At 36.1% G+C, this 17649-nt stretch overlaps 1 protein-coding gene across 1 annotated transcript; it reads left to right on the plus strand.

Annotated features, from left to right (window-relative positions):
• The first annotated feature begins 473 nt into the window (after nucleotides 1-473).
• Nucleotides 474-17327, plus strand: MANEA (mannosidase endo-alpha). Its single transcript, XM_071548784.1, has 5 exons — nucleotides 474-584; nucleotides 5743-6335; nucleotides 8680-8789; nucleotides 11038-11114; nucleotides 12325-17327. The coding sequence occupies exons 2-5, from the start codon at nucleotides 5786-5788 to the stop codon at nucleotides 12959-12961; spliced, it is 1374 nt and encodes a 457-aa protein (XP_071404885.1). The 5' UTR covers nucleotides 474-584; nucleotides 5743-5785; the 3' UTR covers nucleotides 12962-17327.
• The last annotated feature ends 322 nt before the right edge of the window (nucleotides 17328-17649 follow it).

Genomic DNA, 17649 nt, shown 5'->3' on the forward strand with positions numbered 1-17649 from the left:
GGCTGGATGTGGCACTCAGTGCCAAGTGTAGCTGACATGGCGATGTTGGGTCCTAGGATAGACGGGATCATCTCAGAGAAGTCTTTTCCAACCGAACTGATTCTGGGATTTCTGTGATTTTGTGATTACCATTCAGCAAACTGCTCTCCAGATGGAAAGCAACCACCAAAGGAGCAAAGGCTTTTAAAGAACTAAAAGATTTTTAGGCCTTCTGGGTAAAAAAAGAAACAAATGAAACAAAACAAAGAAAAAAACACAATTCCTCCAAACAAACAAATAAAAAAATAACCAAACAAAAAACACGAAAAAAAGGCAGGGCGGCGGCGGCGGCGGCGGCCTTGGGGCTTTCAGCATCCGAGCACATCCACCCTTTTCCAAGAGGGAAGCCGCAAGAGCCGCGCGCGCTCCCTCACCAGGATAACGGGCCCGCCTCGGATCGGCGGGAGCACCGCCCCCCGCCCTGTGCCCGCGCATGCGCCCCGGCTGGCGCACGCGCGGCTGGCGCCCGGCCCCCGGCGCGGTGAGACCCGTCCGGCCCCCCGCGGGCAGCGCTGCCCCCGTCCGCAGCGCCCCTGCGTCCCGCGGTGAGTAACGGGGATGCCCACCCGGGGGCTGCTGCCGGCACCGGGCACGGGCTCCACGGGGCCGACAGAGGCCGGCAGAGGAAGGGACGGCGCCCGCCCCTCCCTCGCAGCCGCTGTCGGAGGGGCCGGGGTTCCCCCCGGGCGGCGCCCTCTCTTCTCCCTCCCCTCCTCTCTCTCTCGTCTCTCCCGCCTCTTGCAGGAATCCCGCGTAGCCCCCGGCCCGCGGCTGGTGCCCCTGTTGTGACAGGGAACGCGCGGGGCTCCGGCGCTTGGCTCCGCAGGGCGGGACAGAAGCGCGGTCGGTCGGAGCTGTGTCTCGCTGAGGGGAGGGCAGGGCTGCGGCGCTGCCGCTCGGGGTCCGTGCCCTGCGCTTGCTTTCAGCTCCTGTCCAAAAGCCTCGCTCTGCCGGGAGCTGCCCCCGGAGCTGGCTCGCAGGGCGCTCCCAATGGGGAAGCTGTCCGAAGGGCGCTTTCTCTTCATGGCCTTCAGCTGCTCAAAGTTAGGAGCGTGTTCCCATGTCCTTTCAAAGCAGCACAATGTTGGCATGTTGACGTCAAATACTCATATATAATATGATGCTGGAGCCTGCCTTACCACATTTAAAACAACGAATCCAGGTGAATTGTGTCTTATTAGTGCTGCTGTCGTTCTTAAATTGAAAGCACGTTTTCTAAGTGATCCATGTTAGTTAGGATCGTCGTATTTCAAATACCTCTTTCTGAATTGGGTGGACCAAAAAGAAATCTATTATTGGAAGTGCTTAAAAAGATGCCTTTTTAGTATGTAAGCACAACTATAAAGTGTCTGTGTACTGTATCTAATGTCTTGTTCCATCTTTAATGATTTTCAAGGTATTTTTTAAAAAATACTTTGAAAAAGATTTTTCATATGCCAGCACTTCTTGAGATACTCCCCGGGTTTTTTTTCTAATGCTAGAAATACGAGGTTCTCACAAGAAGCATATGGCCAGCTTCTGTTAATTTTTATTATTTGTGTTCCCGAGACCAGAATGTGCTGTGTAAATGTAGTGGTTTAGACGCTGTTATCAGCCCTCAGGGAAGTTTACAAAATCTTACCTGGTCAATGACTTGAGAACCAAAGTAATGTTTCTGGGTGTACATATGCACTGTAGCTCCAGAATCAAGAGCTTTTAAGGCCTAGGAGCTTCAGTTCTGTCTAGAGCTGATCTGTCATTTCAGAGTTTTCAGGTTCTTGGAGCTGAGAAAACTTAGTAGAAGATATGCTTAGGTAACTTAGCTGAGAAGCTTTGATCCCATCCATGAGCTATCGGCCTCAGTGACTTCTGGATGACCTTACCCTTGATCAATAGCATCAGATTTTCAGACCTCTCTTCTGTATTGGATTTCCATTTGTTATATTTAAGGAAAATCAGGGTAAATAAATTAAGGTATTTGCTCATTCTTACTAAGAAAGATAAATGTGGTTTATCTGAATGTACTTTCTTTGTGTATTTCTCTTTTGAAATGAGTAAAACTGGAAAAAGAAACCCATTGGACAAGGTGTTGAAACTTGAGTTGTCATCTGACCAAAATTAGAGTAATTAAACCCCTCAGCTGGCGCACACATGGCTGGTTTGATTTTTTGTTTTATTTGCTTTTTCTTCTCTGACTAAAGCAAGGTCCTTATTTTGGGAAACATGTTGGGAAAAAAAAAGAGCTTGTCATTTGTCCATCTGTATGCTTCTTCATATAGTGGGAAAGGATAAACAGAAGGTTCGCCTGCAGAACAACTTAAGGGTATAAAAAGCAACAGTGAGGGAGGAAATAAAATCAGTGTCAAGTAAGAGCTTGAATCAGAGAGGTTTTCCTCCAGACAGACTTTCTATTACGTTTGGGGAACAGATAAGAAAATACTTCAGCTTTTTTTGTAGATACTGTGTCAGATTTTCTTCTTGAGAAGGGGGCTGGATGTTATGGGAATATGTGTTCTTTCATGGTAAAGCTTTATGTTTTTCTGATGTGTAATGAAGGAACTGAACCCATTAAAGGAGAAACCAAAAGACATGTAAACTAATTCATTCTTCCTTGTAACATGTTACAGTTGACTTTTTCTCTTTTAAAATTAATTGAGCAGGCAAGAGAAAGAGCTTGAACTACTTACGTTTTTGACTGGTACACCTATATGTGTCAACAAACTTGGGAGTTGGAGTCCAAAATCTGAGTCAAGAGTAACTGCATGTAAGATCTTAATCTGCATAAAACTAAAGTTATTCAGGCTGACTTGTTCCTTCTGAGAAAGCAGTTGCTGTTAATCCAAATGCACCCAAAAGACCAAGGCAAGATTCTTCGTTAATATACAGGAATGGCATGTACCTCAGTAAATTGTAGTAAGGTTCTAAAATTTGAATGTCCATGACAAATTGAAAATCACAGCTCTATGCTTTCTCTAATGACTGTTGAATCAGAAATGTATTCTAAGCTTTTTTGCAGTTCCAAGGATAGACATAACTTCAGGTCGCTGTTTTACAGGGCATGTTTGCTCAGTCTCTTTCCCTGGTATTGCCATTTTGTGGCACTGGCATTGATGAGGGTAATTTATCTGTCACTTTCTGGGAAAAACACATCTGAACAAGATGACAAGGCATATGAAACATTGCCTACCTGTAGCTCCTTAATGCAGCTTTTCCAGTATAGGTGTCTATGCCAGGGCTAAATTTGTTCATCATTGAGACTGATGTCTCCCCAAAACAGACACCTTTACCATAGATACCAATTAGTTGTTCTAAAAATTTTGCATTTTGATGCTGAGCCTCTGTATAAGCATAATATGCTATGGTAGACCAGGGTCTGTCTTGAAGCTAGTCCAATATTAGTAAGCATGCTGCTCATGTTTCAGTATACTTTAATGATAAATATTCTATTGAAAAAATACTTGTTGAAATAAGAGCATGGAGCACAAAGATCAATTCCTGAGACTTCAGAAAAAAGCACTTTATGACAGTGAAATCTTGATCTGAACAGGGGGAACTGAATAGCAGGTATGTCAAGCAAAGAATAAAAAGGAACAGTTTCTTCAATACGGAATAGGAAAACCCAAATGAAAGACCTTAGGAACATTCTAATTATAGACATTGCAGTCATAAATTCATTTTTTCAGAAGAGATAATATAAAATAATAATTGCAGAAGTAGTTTATCACTTGCAATCCTGTATGTTGCTTGATGAAGATCAGTAGCATCTGGGTTAAATTAAACTGAATACATTAATACTCTAGCCAGGTGAATCATGCTGTTTTCTTAAAAATAGCTTTAGAAAAATGCACTGTGTCTAATCTGAAAATTGACTTAATCTGCCAGTGAGGGGTAGTGTAATATATTGGAAAGAAGACTGAAAAAGTAGTGGAAAATAGTAGGAGAAGTTTGAATGTATTTCAAGTTATTTTCTTATTAGAAGAAAGATGTTCTGTACCCCACATCTCTTTGGCAAAATTCTTGGGATGGATTGTTAGCTGTAGAAAAAGAACCCTGTAATTTTATGTGAAGTGATGTGAAATCTTAATGAAAAGTCTTAAGTACTATAAGCATATATGCTGTAAAATCATTTTCTCTGACAGTAGCCAAAAGTAGGTGTTCACAATCCAGCTGGGCAAAATGAACAGCATCATTTTCCTACTCTTGCCTTCTTCCCTCTTTGTTCTTTGTTGGCTTTGGTGCTGTAATACTCATTCAGCTGAGTCAGCTCTAACAAGGTCAGAGTGCACAGGGATTTTCTTGTTGTTTATTTTTTAAATGTTAACAGGATTTTGCTGTTAAAGTGAATGAGTGACCTTACTGTGAAAATGAAATGAATCTATTAGGAATATACAGTAGGATGAATGGATCAATATTGGAAATGGAAGCAGAACCTCCCTTTTTGGCACTGTATTACTGCTAATCCATTTCAGGCTGCGTTGTTAAAAAGCATATTCTAAAATTCCTTATCTAAAATCATCACAGCAGTAGCAAACAGTGTTGTGACAGCTGAGCTATATGTTAATGCAGTATAACATTAGTAAAGGGCATTGGTAGGAAAGTAAGGTGAAATACTTTATAAATATTTTAAAATAACCTGTGTAACTATGAGTAAATTAAAATAAGATTTCTAAAGTTTGGAGGTCATTTACAGAAATACAAAATCACAGCTATGCTGTGTTTAATGGCTGTTGAATCACAAATTTATTCTTAGTTTTTCCATTTTAGTGTTGTCAGTTTTATGCATAATCTTGTTCCACATAATTCTGTGGTAACCTAAATTTTGTTAATCCTTTTCTCTGGTTCTCTTGTGATAATGTTGAACTGGACTTTAAAGTTATAAATAAACTAATCAGGCATTCCATTATTCTGATTTTCTTCCCCCTACTTTCAGGGCTCAAATCTTGCTGTGTACATTTTTGTGGTCTAGTTTGGAATTTAGCCCTAGAATTCTACAGGAAGGGCCAGGCAGCTGTGACATTGTACTTCACTGGCTGCCAGCAGCTGACTTGCAGCCTTTCTGCTTCAGGTACATCCCTAATGTTATGCTGGTTTTTGCTTACATAATTCAGAAAACAAATTAGAATCTTAAATTTGTAAAGCTGCAAAGCATCATTGTTTCGAGTTTTATTTGCCCAAGCATTTAGTTAATGTATTGGTTAACTAAACACAATGTTGTTGGTCTGAAGCCAGTAAATAGGTTAGTAAATGAAATCTGAATTCTGGATGTAAGCTGTAGTTCCATCATATCCCATTTCGTCCTTTACTCCTGTTCTGCTGTGTTGTTCTCCTTTCATGGCTTCTGCTCTTTTCTTCTGTTTTCTGAGCTATTTCTCCCAGAATAACACTTGTCGAAACATGGTAGTTCTGAAATAATGTAACCAGAATTTCCATTTTATGGGATTTACCTGGGTTAGGATAGCAATGAAGTTCCAAACTAAGATATTTTATAAAATATTTGAGTCCCTTATGGTAGAACCTCAGAATCTGACACATGTTCTCAAATAAAGAAATGGAGTTTTGTTTGTGTACCCCACTCCCCAAAGTCTGTTACTTAAGCAGTCGCTGTAGGCATCACATTTGTCTCCATGTTATTTCTATTATGTAAAGACTTATGTAAAGACTTTTTTCATACTGTTGAATTAGGTAATAAGAAATCTGACTTTAAATTATTTGTCTTTTGATCAGTTGCGGCCAAAATCCTTCTGTTGGGATTCTGAACTATGACATCATGGCAAGATTTCGCAGAAGAACATGCATCATTTTGTTGCTTTTTATTTTGTTTATTTGCTCCATTATGATGGCTTTGAAGACACTGAGACCTGACAGAGCTGGCTTTGGGGATCCATTTGGACTTGGTTTGTTGCCTGAGCTTCAGCAGCGGACAGTTCTCTTAGACAGTAAACAGAATTCACTAAATAGGGTTCAAGGAGATCCTGTGACGCGTGTCAGTAATTTGCACAGTGTTGCTGTCAATACCATGAAAGCATCTATGCCTCCTGCAAACAAACTGGAAGAAGAGTTGTCTTCTCCTAATTATAACTTTCATATATTCTACTATACTTGGTATGGGAATCCACAGTTTGATGGTAAATATATTCACTGGAACCATCCATTGTTGCCGCATTGGGATCCCAAAATTGCAAACAATTATCCAAAGGGAAGACATAATCCTCCTGAGGACATTGGGGCCAACTTTTATCCCGAACTCGGATCTTACAGTTCCAAAGACCGTACTGTCATAGAAGCTCACATGAAACAAATGCGTTCAGCTTCAACTGGTAATGAGTGTTAATGTTTCAGCATGTTGTTCATTTATTCAGCCTTATGTATGCCAATGAACACAACTGACCCATTCTTCCATTTTTTTTTTCTGTGTAATTCAGGAAATGTCTGAAACTACAAAATGTCTGAAACTACTAAATGTCTTTGTATCTTTGAGTTTTAACCTCCAGACAAAACCTACATCTTCAAAGCTGTGTCAGATGAGTGTAACAGCACAGAAATGTAAGAACGGTATTTGTAATCCTGTAGGTACATGTTTTTCATGACTTACTGCTAAGCAGTGATAACATATATATACATAAACCATTTTAGAATTTATTGCCTGTGTATTTTATTTTTGGAGGTGAATATTTCAGTTTTAAGACCAAGTTGCAGCATATCATGTTAACATGGTTATAGAGCAGTCTGTTCAAATATGAGTGTTTTTTTCTATGAATTTTATGTGCAATAACCATTACACATTAATTGTTCAAAAGTATCTTCTTTCAATACAAATTGATGTTCCCTTTCTCTAAATAAGATGAACTGTGTACATAGGAATATTTAATATATTTCTGGTGTCATTCTTTGTTGTTGACCTCTCTGGTCCTTTTTATGTTAATCTTCTTTAAAATTAGCTGTCATATAGGCCAATATTAAACTTGGAACAGCTTCTGTAAATGTAGTTGGAGCAACATGACCAGAGTTCATAGCATTATTCAGACTGCTAATGACCTTGTACTGAATCACTTTTATTGACCTAATCATTAAGGTTTTTAAAATTTATGTAATATTATTTTAGTGTCAAGTCCATCTTCTTTTAGACTTTATTTTTTTAAACACTGGAAAGAAAATATTAAGTGGTATTTCTCAGGAAAGATCAATGCAAATGTGAATTTAGGTTGCTTGATCAGCAGTGCTGTCACCTGAACTTTTATGTGTTTCCTAAAGGTATAGAAGAGTGTCTTGTCAGATGTATTCAAGATACCAAAGTTTGTTGCTGCTGTTCTGCTTGTTCTTTACATCTTACTTGTTTGAATTTAGTCCTTTTCTTTTGTATAAAATAAAAGATAATGCGATAAAATGCAGTAAAATACTGCATTTTTCTTGTCCTTAAGCAGACTGTCTCTTGTGATAGTCTGTTATTTATGATTCACTTTGTAATAAAATGTGGAGAGAATGGAAAGGAGTAGTTGAACTACCTTCTATGTATAGTGAGCATAAGATTTCTGGATTGGATGTTAGAACATGATTGTATATTCACTCTAATTTATGCTTTTTTTCCATAATTTTAGAATTGTTTGTTTGGAAATTTTTAGTCAGAAATGCTATACTGTTAGTAAAGTAGATGGAATTTAGAGTATATACTGTCTATCTCAGTGACCTTATTTGTATACTTAAGTCTTTACCTCCTTAAAAGTAATTATATTGACTTCTCTTACATATGTTTTAAATAGCATTGTTAGGAAAATATTTCTATGTCAGTATTTCATGTATTTCTTTCAGACATACCTTTTTCTTGATGTTATTTCCAGCTGCACATCTAAAAGATCTAATTTCTTTATCTGATAGCATTTTATTTTTGAAGAAAAGGATTTAGCCTTTCTGAAGAGATGTGTGTTTCTTTGCTTTCATGGAAAGCATTGGAAGAAATTACAGTACGAGGTCATTCTCTTTGTTATCTTTTTTTCCACAAGATGGGTAGCATCCTTAAATTGTTGAGAGTTATTCAAGCATTTTGGAAGATAATAAATTTAAAAACTTATTTCATGTGCTTGGAAGTGTGGATTACACCATAGTAACTGCTTTTAGCAAGAAGGAAGGTGTGGGAGTATAGTCACTGCTTCTAGTATTATTTGGTTGTTTTGTATAGAGCCAGAGGTACAGTGAAGAAATGTGGTGAATAAAGTTTCATAAAATAAGAATCTTTCATCACATGCATAGCCATCACCTCTTGCGTTCTATAACCTTATGTATCTTTATATTCTCTGGCTGTATTGTGGCATAGCCGTAATGCCTGACTGGGGAGCACTCTTTTCCTCTTGGTACAACCTGAAGGTTACAATGCATGGTGAAAAGTGCAAGGGAATGGCTTTAAGAGTTGGGTTTAGAGTGCTGAGCACAGATCTGTTCCCTTAGCAGATGATCTAAGCACTGTTTGTTTTGTAGTACTGTAAACAAAGAAGTTAAAATTCACTCTGAGCATACTGAGATTTTGTAACTGGTTAAAAAGTAACTTGAAATTCTGATTTATATTATGTAGGTTTCACATCAAGCAATAGTTGTAACTCATGACAGTGTTGCAATGTACATATGATATGTTAAACAACATGAATTAAAACTCAAGTTTTGTATTTTCAGGTGTAATAGTGCTTTCATGGTACCCACCAGGTATGGCTGATGAAAACGGAGAACCAACTGATGATTTGGTGCCTGTTATTTTGGACTATGCACACAAATATAATCTAAAGGTAAAGTATTTTAGTTGTATAAAACAGGACTAATTAGAAAAGTAAACCTTGCTAAGAGCTTACTACTTTTGACTCATAGTGTAGATTAGGAAAGCCTATTATGTAATGGTGACTTCTGTTTCTGTGTGCTGTGTTGCTGAACTTTTTGATCATAGAAGCCTTTGAATCGCACTAAATTTTGGTAGGACCTGAGCAATATTGCCTTATAAGTAGAGTAAGTATTGTAATGTGCTTAAGCTTGCAGAATCTAAGGTATAGTGTTGTGGATATTTACTTTCTATTTTTTTTCAGGAAACAGTTTTTAAAATAAAGCAATATGATGGTTTGCAGTCAATCTTAGGATTTGAAGGAAGTATTACATTTTTCAAAATACTATGGAATACAATGATCTATAAACTAAGGAACTTTGAGAAAGAAGACAGACTGTCGTCATGGGTTGTATTCAGGAGCAAGCATCTGAATAAAAAAGGCAGACCTAAAAGATGTAGTTTGAAGCAATGTCCTTATCCTAGAACTTACAAGGACTGTAAGGTCAGAGAGGTGCTGCTTGGACTTAATGGTTACTCCAGAGCATGCCAGAATAGAAGTTACTGCCTTCTTAAAGTAGGTGAAATATGAAGTCAGTTAAAGATTACATGAAGTGACCAGTATAATCTAAAATTGCAGTTTGATTTTGTTTATGTTTAGAATAAAATTTGTGTTTTCATTTTATGATAATAAAAATGTGCATTGCATTTTAATCTTGCCAAGTAATAAACTTGAGTCTTTAAGGAGCTGTGTATGTTTCATCTCTGAAGGGTGTTGCTTCTTGTACTCTGTGCTGATAACACAGCCTGTTCATCTGCTATGGTTTTAGTTGATCATGCCAGTTGAAGATTCTCAGAGAAATTTCCTGTCTCTGGTAGCAACTATAGATTCCTCGCCAAGCAGGAGGAAAGTAGGAAGATTAAATCAGATACAGAAGTAATTTTGAAACTGTTAAACATACTGTGTGAATTGCATTAGGTGGCACAGGTTGTACTATGTAATAGTAAACTAATGAAAAGAAAGAAAAAGGTATTTTGAGATCATCACCTTGCTCACACCGAAAAGAATTTGTTAACATTCAAGTATCAGAGGAGCCAAGGCAAAATGAAATAAGCTCCCAAGGAAAATGCATGTAGTAGTATGGTAATGACTGAAGTATGAATGAAACTGCTGTTAGTCCTTGGAATAATTACTGGAACACAGATATTCAGTATAAATACTACTAGGAAATGCTATCTTCACTGTAATGTTTTTAAACTTTCTTGCACTAGTAAGTTACTGCAGTAAGTGTTAGGAGTGTCAATAGACCAAAACCAATATCGAAAATACATTTCTGTTATGTCTGCTAAATAGGAGTCTGTGAAAAGATGTGCCCCTTTGATTTACCTGGTTTTGATAATTGGAAATGAAAGATGAAATTATAGTGCTCTTCAACCTGCACTGTCAGTCCTACTGATTTAGTCTAATAGTAATTTTCTATTGTTTCTACTTAATGCAGATAGCTATTGGCTCTGCAAAGGAAATTTTTTACTGTTGCAGAGTTGTCCAAGACTTTTTTAAATGCATTTTCTTCTAAAATTGCTTTTGAAAATCTAGATGCTTTGATTAATGTAATGTACTCTTCCATAATTGCATATTTGAAAACAAATGCATTTTTGCATTGGAATTACTTCGCCTATATAGGTTACTTAATTCCATAAGCTCCAAGCTTGACATTCGGAGCAGTAGCAATACATTATATTAGATTTAGTTCCAAAAGCTTATTGCTCTTGATAAGTCTATTAAAAGTTAAATGAAAGTTTTCATATCCCATATCTTAAAATCTATTTCAACACTGAAAACTATCCTTGGAGCATTATCTGTAGCAAATACAATACATTGGTTAGAAATTAAATATTAAAATGTTTCATTAGTTCCTATGTTCTTTGACATTCAAATAGATAATATTTTATTTCAGTTTTTAGTTTCTGTAGTTTTTCAAGTTTTCTGAAACATAATTACAATTTGGTGTAGCCTAGGGAAAACAAAAGCAGTGTTTTGTTTTACTAATGCCAAACTTCCTGGGATCAGGAGCTTTTCATCTTAGCAGTGCAGGAGTTGTAGTGATGAAAATTTTTGGTCTGTAAAGAAGAAGTATATTTTTTGTGACGTGTACTTGCTTCATTTAATACATAGTGCCACTCAAAAACATTTGTGTTGGTCTTACATTTTCATCTTTCAGGTCACTTTTCATATTGAACCTTACAAAGATAGAGATGATCGCAGTATGTACCACAATGTCAAGTACATCATTGACAAGTGAGTCATTTCACAGTGGTTTCCTTTGGGATTTTGGAGACTTATGTATATGATCTAAAGGTTGTACAAATATATAAAAATGTTATTGAGACTGAAGAGAACCGTAAGGAACTTTGTTTATATTTCAAAACTTTGTTTATGTTGCAAAACTCAGTTTTTTAAATATTAAAATGTGAATTTTATAGAGATGAAATGTAAGTTGCTTTCAATGCTTGTTAATATCACAAGTCATGATACTTCAGATGAATGCAGTTAAATATTAGCTACATGGCATATAAATTAAATACCCATAGTGATGAACCAGCACCTAAAATTTTAATGTATCGACCTTAAATGAGTTGAATTCATCTTGACAAATTCTGTGTAGCTACTAGTTGTTTTGTTTATCAATGCTGCTTAGACTGTCTAATTTCATACTGAATTATAGAATTGCCCTTCAGAGGAAACTAATATCTGTAGCACAGTTTGACACTAAGTTACTGTCATCGTTTAATCCCAGCCAGCAGCGCAGTGCTACCCAGGTGTTCTCTTACTTGCCCCTTGCCCCCCAGCACTGGGGGGATGAATCAGAAAGAAAATGGGTTGAGATAAGAACAATTTCACAATTGAAATAAAATAGTATTACAATAATTATGCTAATAGTATTATTAACGTTAACAATAAGGAGAAGGAAAGACAGTAGCAGAACCCAAGACAAATTGCTCACCATGTGCAGACCACTAGTGCAGCCCTGAGCAATGCTTAGCCCTCTTACAAGTCACTTCCCCAGTTTATATACTAGGCATAATATTCTGCTATATGGAATATTCCTTTGGCCTGTCCTGGTTGTGCTTCTCCCAGCTTTCCGTGCAGCTCCTCACTGGCAGAGCATGAGACACTGACTTAGGGTAAGTACTACTTAGCAACAGCCAAAACGTCAGTGTGTTATCAATGTTATTCCCATGCTAAATCAAAAAACCCACAGCACTCTAGCAGCTACTGAGAAAGAAATTAACCCTATCCCAGCCAAAAACAGGACAGTTACTAATTTGTAATAATTAAAAGGTTCTCTGAAGATTCATTGATACTTCAGCAAACACTGGACTGAAAGTGGATATAAGTTTGTGGCTTGTCTATTTAAATTAGTTTTTAGGAAGTGTTCAGCTCAGATTGTACAACAGTATTTTCCAAATGGGAAATTCTGTCTTAACGATACTTGTTTGTTTTATAGATACGGAAGCCATCCAGCATTTTACAGACATAAGACCAGCACAGGCAGATTGCTTCCCATGTTTTATGTTTATGATTCTTACGTAACAATTCCTGAAATATGGGCTAATCTGTTGACTGTTTCTGGATCCCAGAGTATTCGAAATACTCCATATGATGCATTATTCATTGCACTTCTTGTAGAAGAAAGACATAAGCTTGACATTCACAGAAGTGGTTTTGATGGAATGTACACGTACTTTGCCACCAATGGCTTCTCCTATGGCTCATCTCATCATAACTGGGCAAGTTTAAAAGCCTTTTGTGATAGTAACAACTTAATGTTTATTCCAAGTGTGGGCCCAGGCTATATTGATACCAGTATCCGACCATGGAACAACCACAACACCCGTAACCGTGTCAATGGGAAGTACTATGAGACTGCCTTCAGTGCAGCCCTTTTGGTGCGACCGGAAATTATCTCTATTACATCGTTTAATGAATGGCACGAGGGAACTCAGATTGAAAAAGCTGTGCCTAAACGGACTGGACAGGTGGTTTACCTTGATTATAAACCCCATAAACCAAATGTTTACCTAGAGCTTACTCAGAAATGGTCTGAGAAGTACAGAAAAGAGCAAGAACAGTGGCTTATGTGAGCTGTCCCTGCTGCAGTTGTTTCCTAATGCATTGTCTATATTGAGAAAGAAATTGAGAGCTGAAGAATCTGTTATTAAATGTCTTTATTATATGTTTTTGAATGTATATGCACTACTACTGAATTTTAATTTTTGAAAAGTAAAAAGATTAGAAGAATATTGGCAACTTTGTTGTATTGGATATTTTAGTTCATGAATATTTAGGGAAATCTGAGGGTTTTGGGGTTTTTTTCTTTTAATTTCATACTTGCATGCTGAGGTTTCAGAACATCTGCATGGGATAACTCTACCTGACCAAAGTATAACAAAAAATTGGCGTAGCTCTACTTACTTCCTTTATTCTTGTAGTTGAGTTTCTTACCAAAGTGATGGTGTAATCTAAATTTTTATCCTCATAGCTTCTTGCAGGATGCCTGTCTATACTGTATGAAATAACCTCCATCTACTTTTTTTAATGCTTTGAACACAGGGAGTTCTTGACATATGACTAGCTCGTGGTAAAAGCACTGAAGGGGTATGCGTGATACTGAGTTTTGTTTAAAAAAAAAATTATTTGAAAGAAAGTTCCAAGAAACGACTGAAACACTTCTAGTTTACTTGTATATTTTCCGTTTGGTACATGGTGTAGACTTTTGCAGATTACTAGATACTGAACAAAAACATTTTTTTTCCGATGTTGCTTTGAATTTAAAAAATATAATGTTTGAAACAGTGGAAAATATTTGAGTGGGAAAAACTATTAAACATGCAAAAAATATACTAAAACCTCCATTGTTATTTATTTTCTGCTAATTGACTGCAGATACAGATCTAGTGTGTTTTTTTAAAATGTTTAAAGTTTCTAAACCTAGTATCTTACTAGTCCTACAATAAATACAATTTTAGGAAATACTTTTTTTTTGTTTGTGCTTTAGGAGCAACCTCGTTTGGTAGCAATGACAGCAACTACCCCTTAGTTTAATTTGAAATCTGAAATTCTGTTTTTCATATAGTTCATTTAGTTGTTCCAGGATTCAGAATAATAGATACTGAAATCTTGCTGTCATCCAGATAAGCACCCTACTGACCCTACCTGTAATACTGTGGTGTGGCTGGAAACTATTATTTTCAGGCCTAAGAATCTCACCTGTCAAATGTGATTATTAACTGATTATTAACTGATTATTTATCATTATATCTCCTCAGCAGTCCTCTTTTGGGAATTTTCATAGATTTTCATAAGAAAATCCTGAACTTTGCAATAGTAGAAATTCTGCTGTTTTGTTTACTTGCAGGAACTGTTTAAACCATAGCAAAATGGATTTTTTTTAAGTTAGTTGATTTTATTTTTTCATCCAAGTTTAAGGTGCTGATCCTATATTTTAGTTCCTATGCTGAAACTGCTGTGACCACTATTAACTACTAGAATTCCACTGATTTCAGCAGGACCATGTAGATGGCATTCTTTACTCAGTTCTCAATGTAATCTGTCCATGAAGTTGTAAGGTGAATGTGAGGACTTCTGGTTGAAAAAGAAATCAAACCAAACTAGTTTGGTTTTTTTCCAGAAAACTTTGTCATTCCAAATAAACATAGGTCATTAACTACTAATATTTTTTAGAGAGAGTCTTTCTGGTATGAAAAAGGTTTGCTTATATATCTCTCTCTTATTTACAGTTTAGTTTTCTTGTCATTTCTCTGCAGTTGTTCAAGAGACGAGGTGTCATATAATGCCCTCAGCTGCTTGAAAAAATGCGGAAATTGGGTGACATATAACCTGGCATGTTGAAATGTGCCTCTAGAGTTATTGGAGTCTTATTAATATTTCTTCATAATTTTTTTTGTGTGTTTTTCTACTGCATTTCTGCAAGGTTGGAAATGCTCCTGAAAGAAATGTTTACTAATGCTTATTTTATTTTACTTATACTCAGGTGGATAATCTGACATAGACATAGGTATAAGCACAGTCACAAAATAGTGTCTGAGACATAAGAAGCACTTGTTAGACTTTTACCACTTTGAAGTTACCTACTCCCTTTATTAAAGAAAGAAAATGGTATTACTTATTTTATTGTAAATCCCTTAAATATATATTTTTTTAATAATTTGTTTATGTATGTTTATGCTTTTACAGCCCAAAGAGTTCTTATATTTATTTCAAATGCGAGGGAACAATTAAATTTTTTACATATGTTATTAGAAAATCTTCTGAAATCAAACCTTTTGAAAGGACAAATCTTTTTGTTTTCCCTTTCTTAAACTTTTGTCATCCACTGGTCTTTTCTCACTGTAGTTGTCTGAGCACTTCACTGGTCTTGACAACTTTGCACTCACCTTTCAGCTCTTACTTTCTCCCAGTGGCAGTTTATTTTCTCTGTGACAATAAAAGTCACTCCTTTGTTGCTGTGTATAGAAACATTTGAAATTTGTTGTGGAGTATTGTACATCTGAGGTGATCTATCTTTCTTAAAATACAATTCTTGGTAACAATGTAATGGATCTTCATTACTCTGAAAGCCTTTTCTAATTGCTGTAAAGGTATCATTTAGCCCTTGCCATGAAGTGGACTGGGCCATGGCACAGTGATGTCTAATGGGACCTTTAAAAGAATTTACAGAATTTCTGTAGAAAAAAATGAAAATGAAATGCCTAGAAATTCATAACCCCTGAACACTTACTGTATTTTTATGTGCTTTATGTATTTTAAAACATAAATATGCAACCCAATATGATATTTCAGAGTTGAGAATTGAATTTTATGGTCCTAAGGAAAGCTGATGAAATAACAGTTACTAGAACTGCCACACCTGCCTGCCCAATACTTCCTCTTTCTTAGAGCAAGTTACAGTGTTGCTTCTTGTTTTATGGAATAATGATTTTTTTTTTTTATAAACTGTTGCTGCACTCATGATACTTTTTGGAAATTTGAGTACAAATAGGTCTGTAGGAAACAATTCGTAGAAGTGCAAAGGAATAAGATTGTTACAAGGGCACAGTTACTGGAGTTAGAGAGAAGGTGAGTATATTTAAGAAGGTGGTCGCTCGAAGCTTTAATTATAGTAGGGAGAAAAAAGTGCAATCAAAATTGAGAGTGAGGGAAGAACATTTGTAATGATTTTGAGAACTGAAATAGAATTTAAGGAATATTCAGATCCTATTTTGCTTTGACCTCACACCCGTTTTATTTCTTGACTAATTGAAAAAAATAATACTGTAATGATTGTTTTAAATATTTTTATACTGATTAATTACATTTGACTCATTATGTTATTTTATAGTAATTAGAGTGATATTCTAAAATTATATAGATTAGGCAAGAAACAGTGTGGGAAGTTTTAGAAGACATCATGCCTTGCTATGCCTCTGCAATTACAGAAATAGCTGAAATAATCAATCATAGACTACTGGCTGAGTATCCCCAGAGGGGAAATGGTTTCTGAGACAAGTAGCAAGTCTTTGTGGTAAAAGAGAACATATTTTTAAAAGAAAATCTATATGTTCATTTGTGATTCTGTCAGTTGTGATCAAGTAAATTATTTTAGTTCTGTGAGCTGTCTCAGAACTGAAGCTTAATAAATCAACTCTGAAATAAGAATATGCATTCAATCTGTATAGTAGTGCATGTTTCTTAGATCTATAATCTTGTACTGAATTTTGTGGGAAAACTTGTGCATACGCTGTTGCTATTTTAATGGCAAGCTGTAGATTATTGTGAGTATAGTTTCTGTACTGATGTTCATCGTGTTTGTCTAGTGCATTTCTTTTGAGGTGCCAATGATTTGTCTCTCAAGAGGTTGTTGAAACAGAAGGTTCTTCAGTGCAAACATTTTTATTCTAAAACTTGATGTGTATATGCTCTGCATAGTTTGAATTAGCATATTTCACATGCAGCTCTTGGGTTCTCTTGAAAACATTTCACTGGAGTGTTTTCAGCACAATATTGCTACTAAATATATCTCTGGGCACATGGACAAGGACTTACTGTAATTTAAAGCACTTTTTTTTAATCTTGTGAACCTAAGAAGAGGGCATAAAGTATTTACAGACAAATTGTCACTTAATGTAAGCTGAAAATCTCTCTGCCAGTCTTAAAGTATTTTACAAGTCCCAGTTCTCATCCTTCTACTTGGTTGAGATTATGTCAATGTTTTGTTCCTTTTTCATTCATTTGATCAGCATGTTAAATATTGCAAAAATTTCTAGAGTTACTGTATTTCTAAGATTTCATAATTGTAATATTCAGTAAAGAGAATTTGCAAGATTACTGGCACAGCAGAAAAGCCTGATGTGAATTTGATACTGTATAGACATGAATTTGTTGTGAATGGATAATGTGTCTTTGATATGTATTGAAAACAAATAAAAATACATTTCTTTTAATACCCTACATGGCTGTGTCAGAGATGCGTTTGCTTACATAAATATATAAAAACGTGTGTGTGTCTATATGTGTGCATGTGACTGAAGTAATTAAAGTACTGTATAACTGTAAGAAAATGACTAGCTGGATTCTGCTACTTGTAAGTAAGCAATGGTTTTAATTCCCTATGTTGTTTACAGAAGACCTTTTTACTTATTAATGTGCTTTCATGAACAATAAATATGTGCCCAAAACCTGTGTTTTTAAAGGAGTATGCCATAATGGTTTTTTAATAATGAGTTTAGAATGTTTATTTTTCTATTACTATATGTGTGTACAATTTAGTTAG

The sequence above is a fragment of the Pithys albifrons genome, chromosome 2 (genome assembly GCF_047495875.1).
Source record: "Pithys albifrons albifrons isolate INPA30051 chromosome 2, PitAlb_v1, whole genome shotgun sequence".
Taxonomy (NCBI): Eukaryota; Metazoa; Chordata; class Aves; order Passeriformes; family Thamnophilidae; genus Pithys; species Pithys albifrons.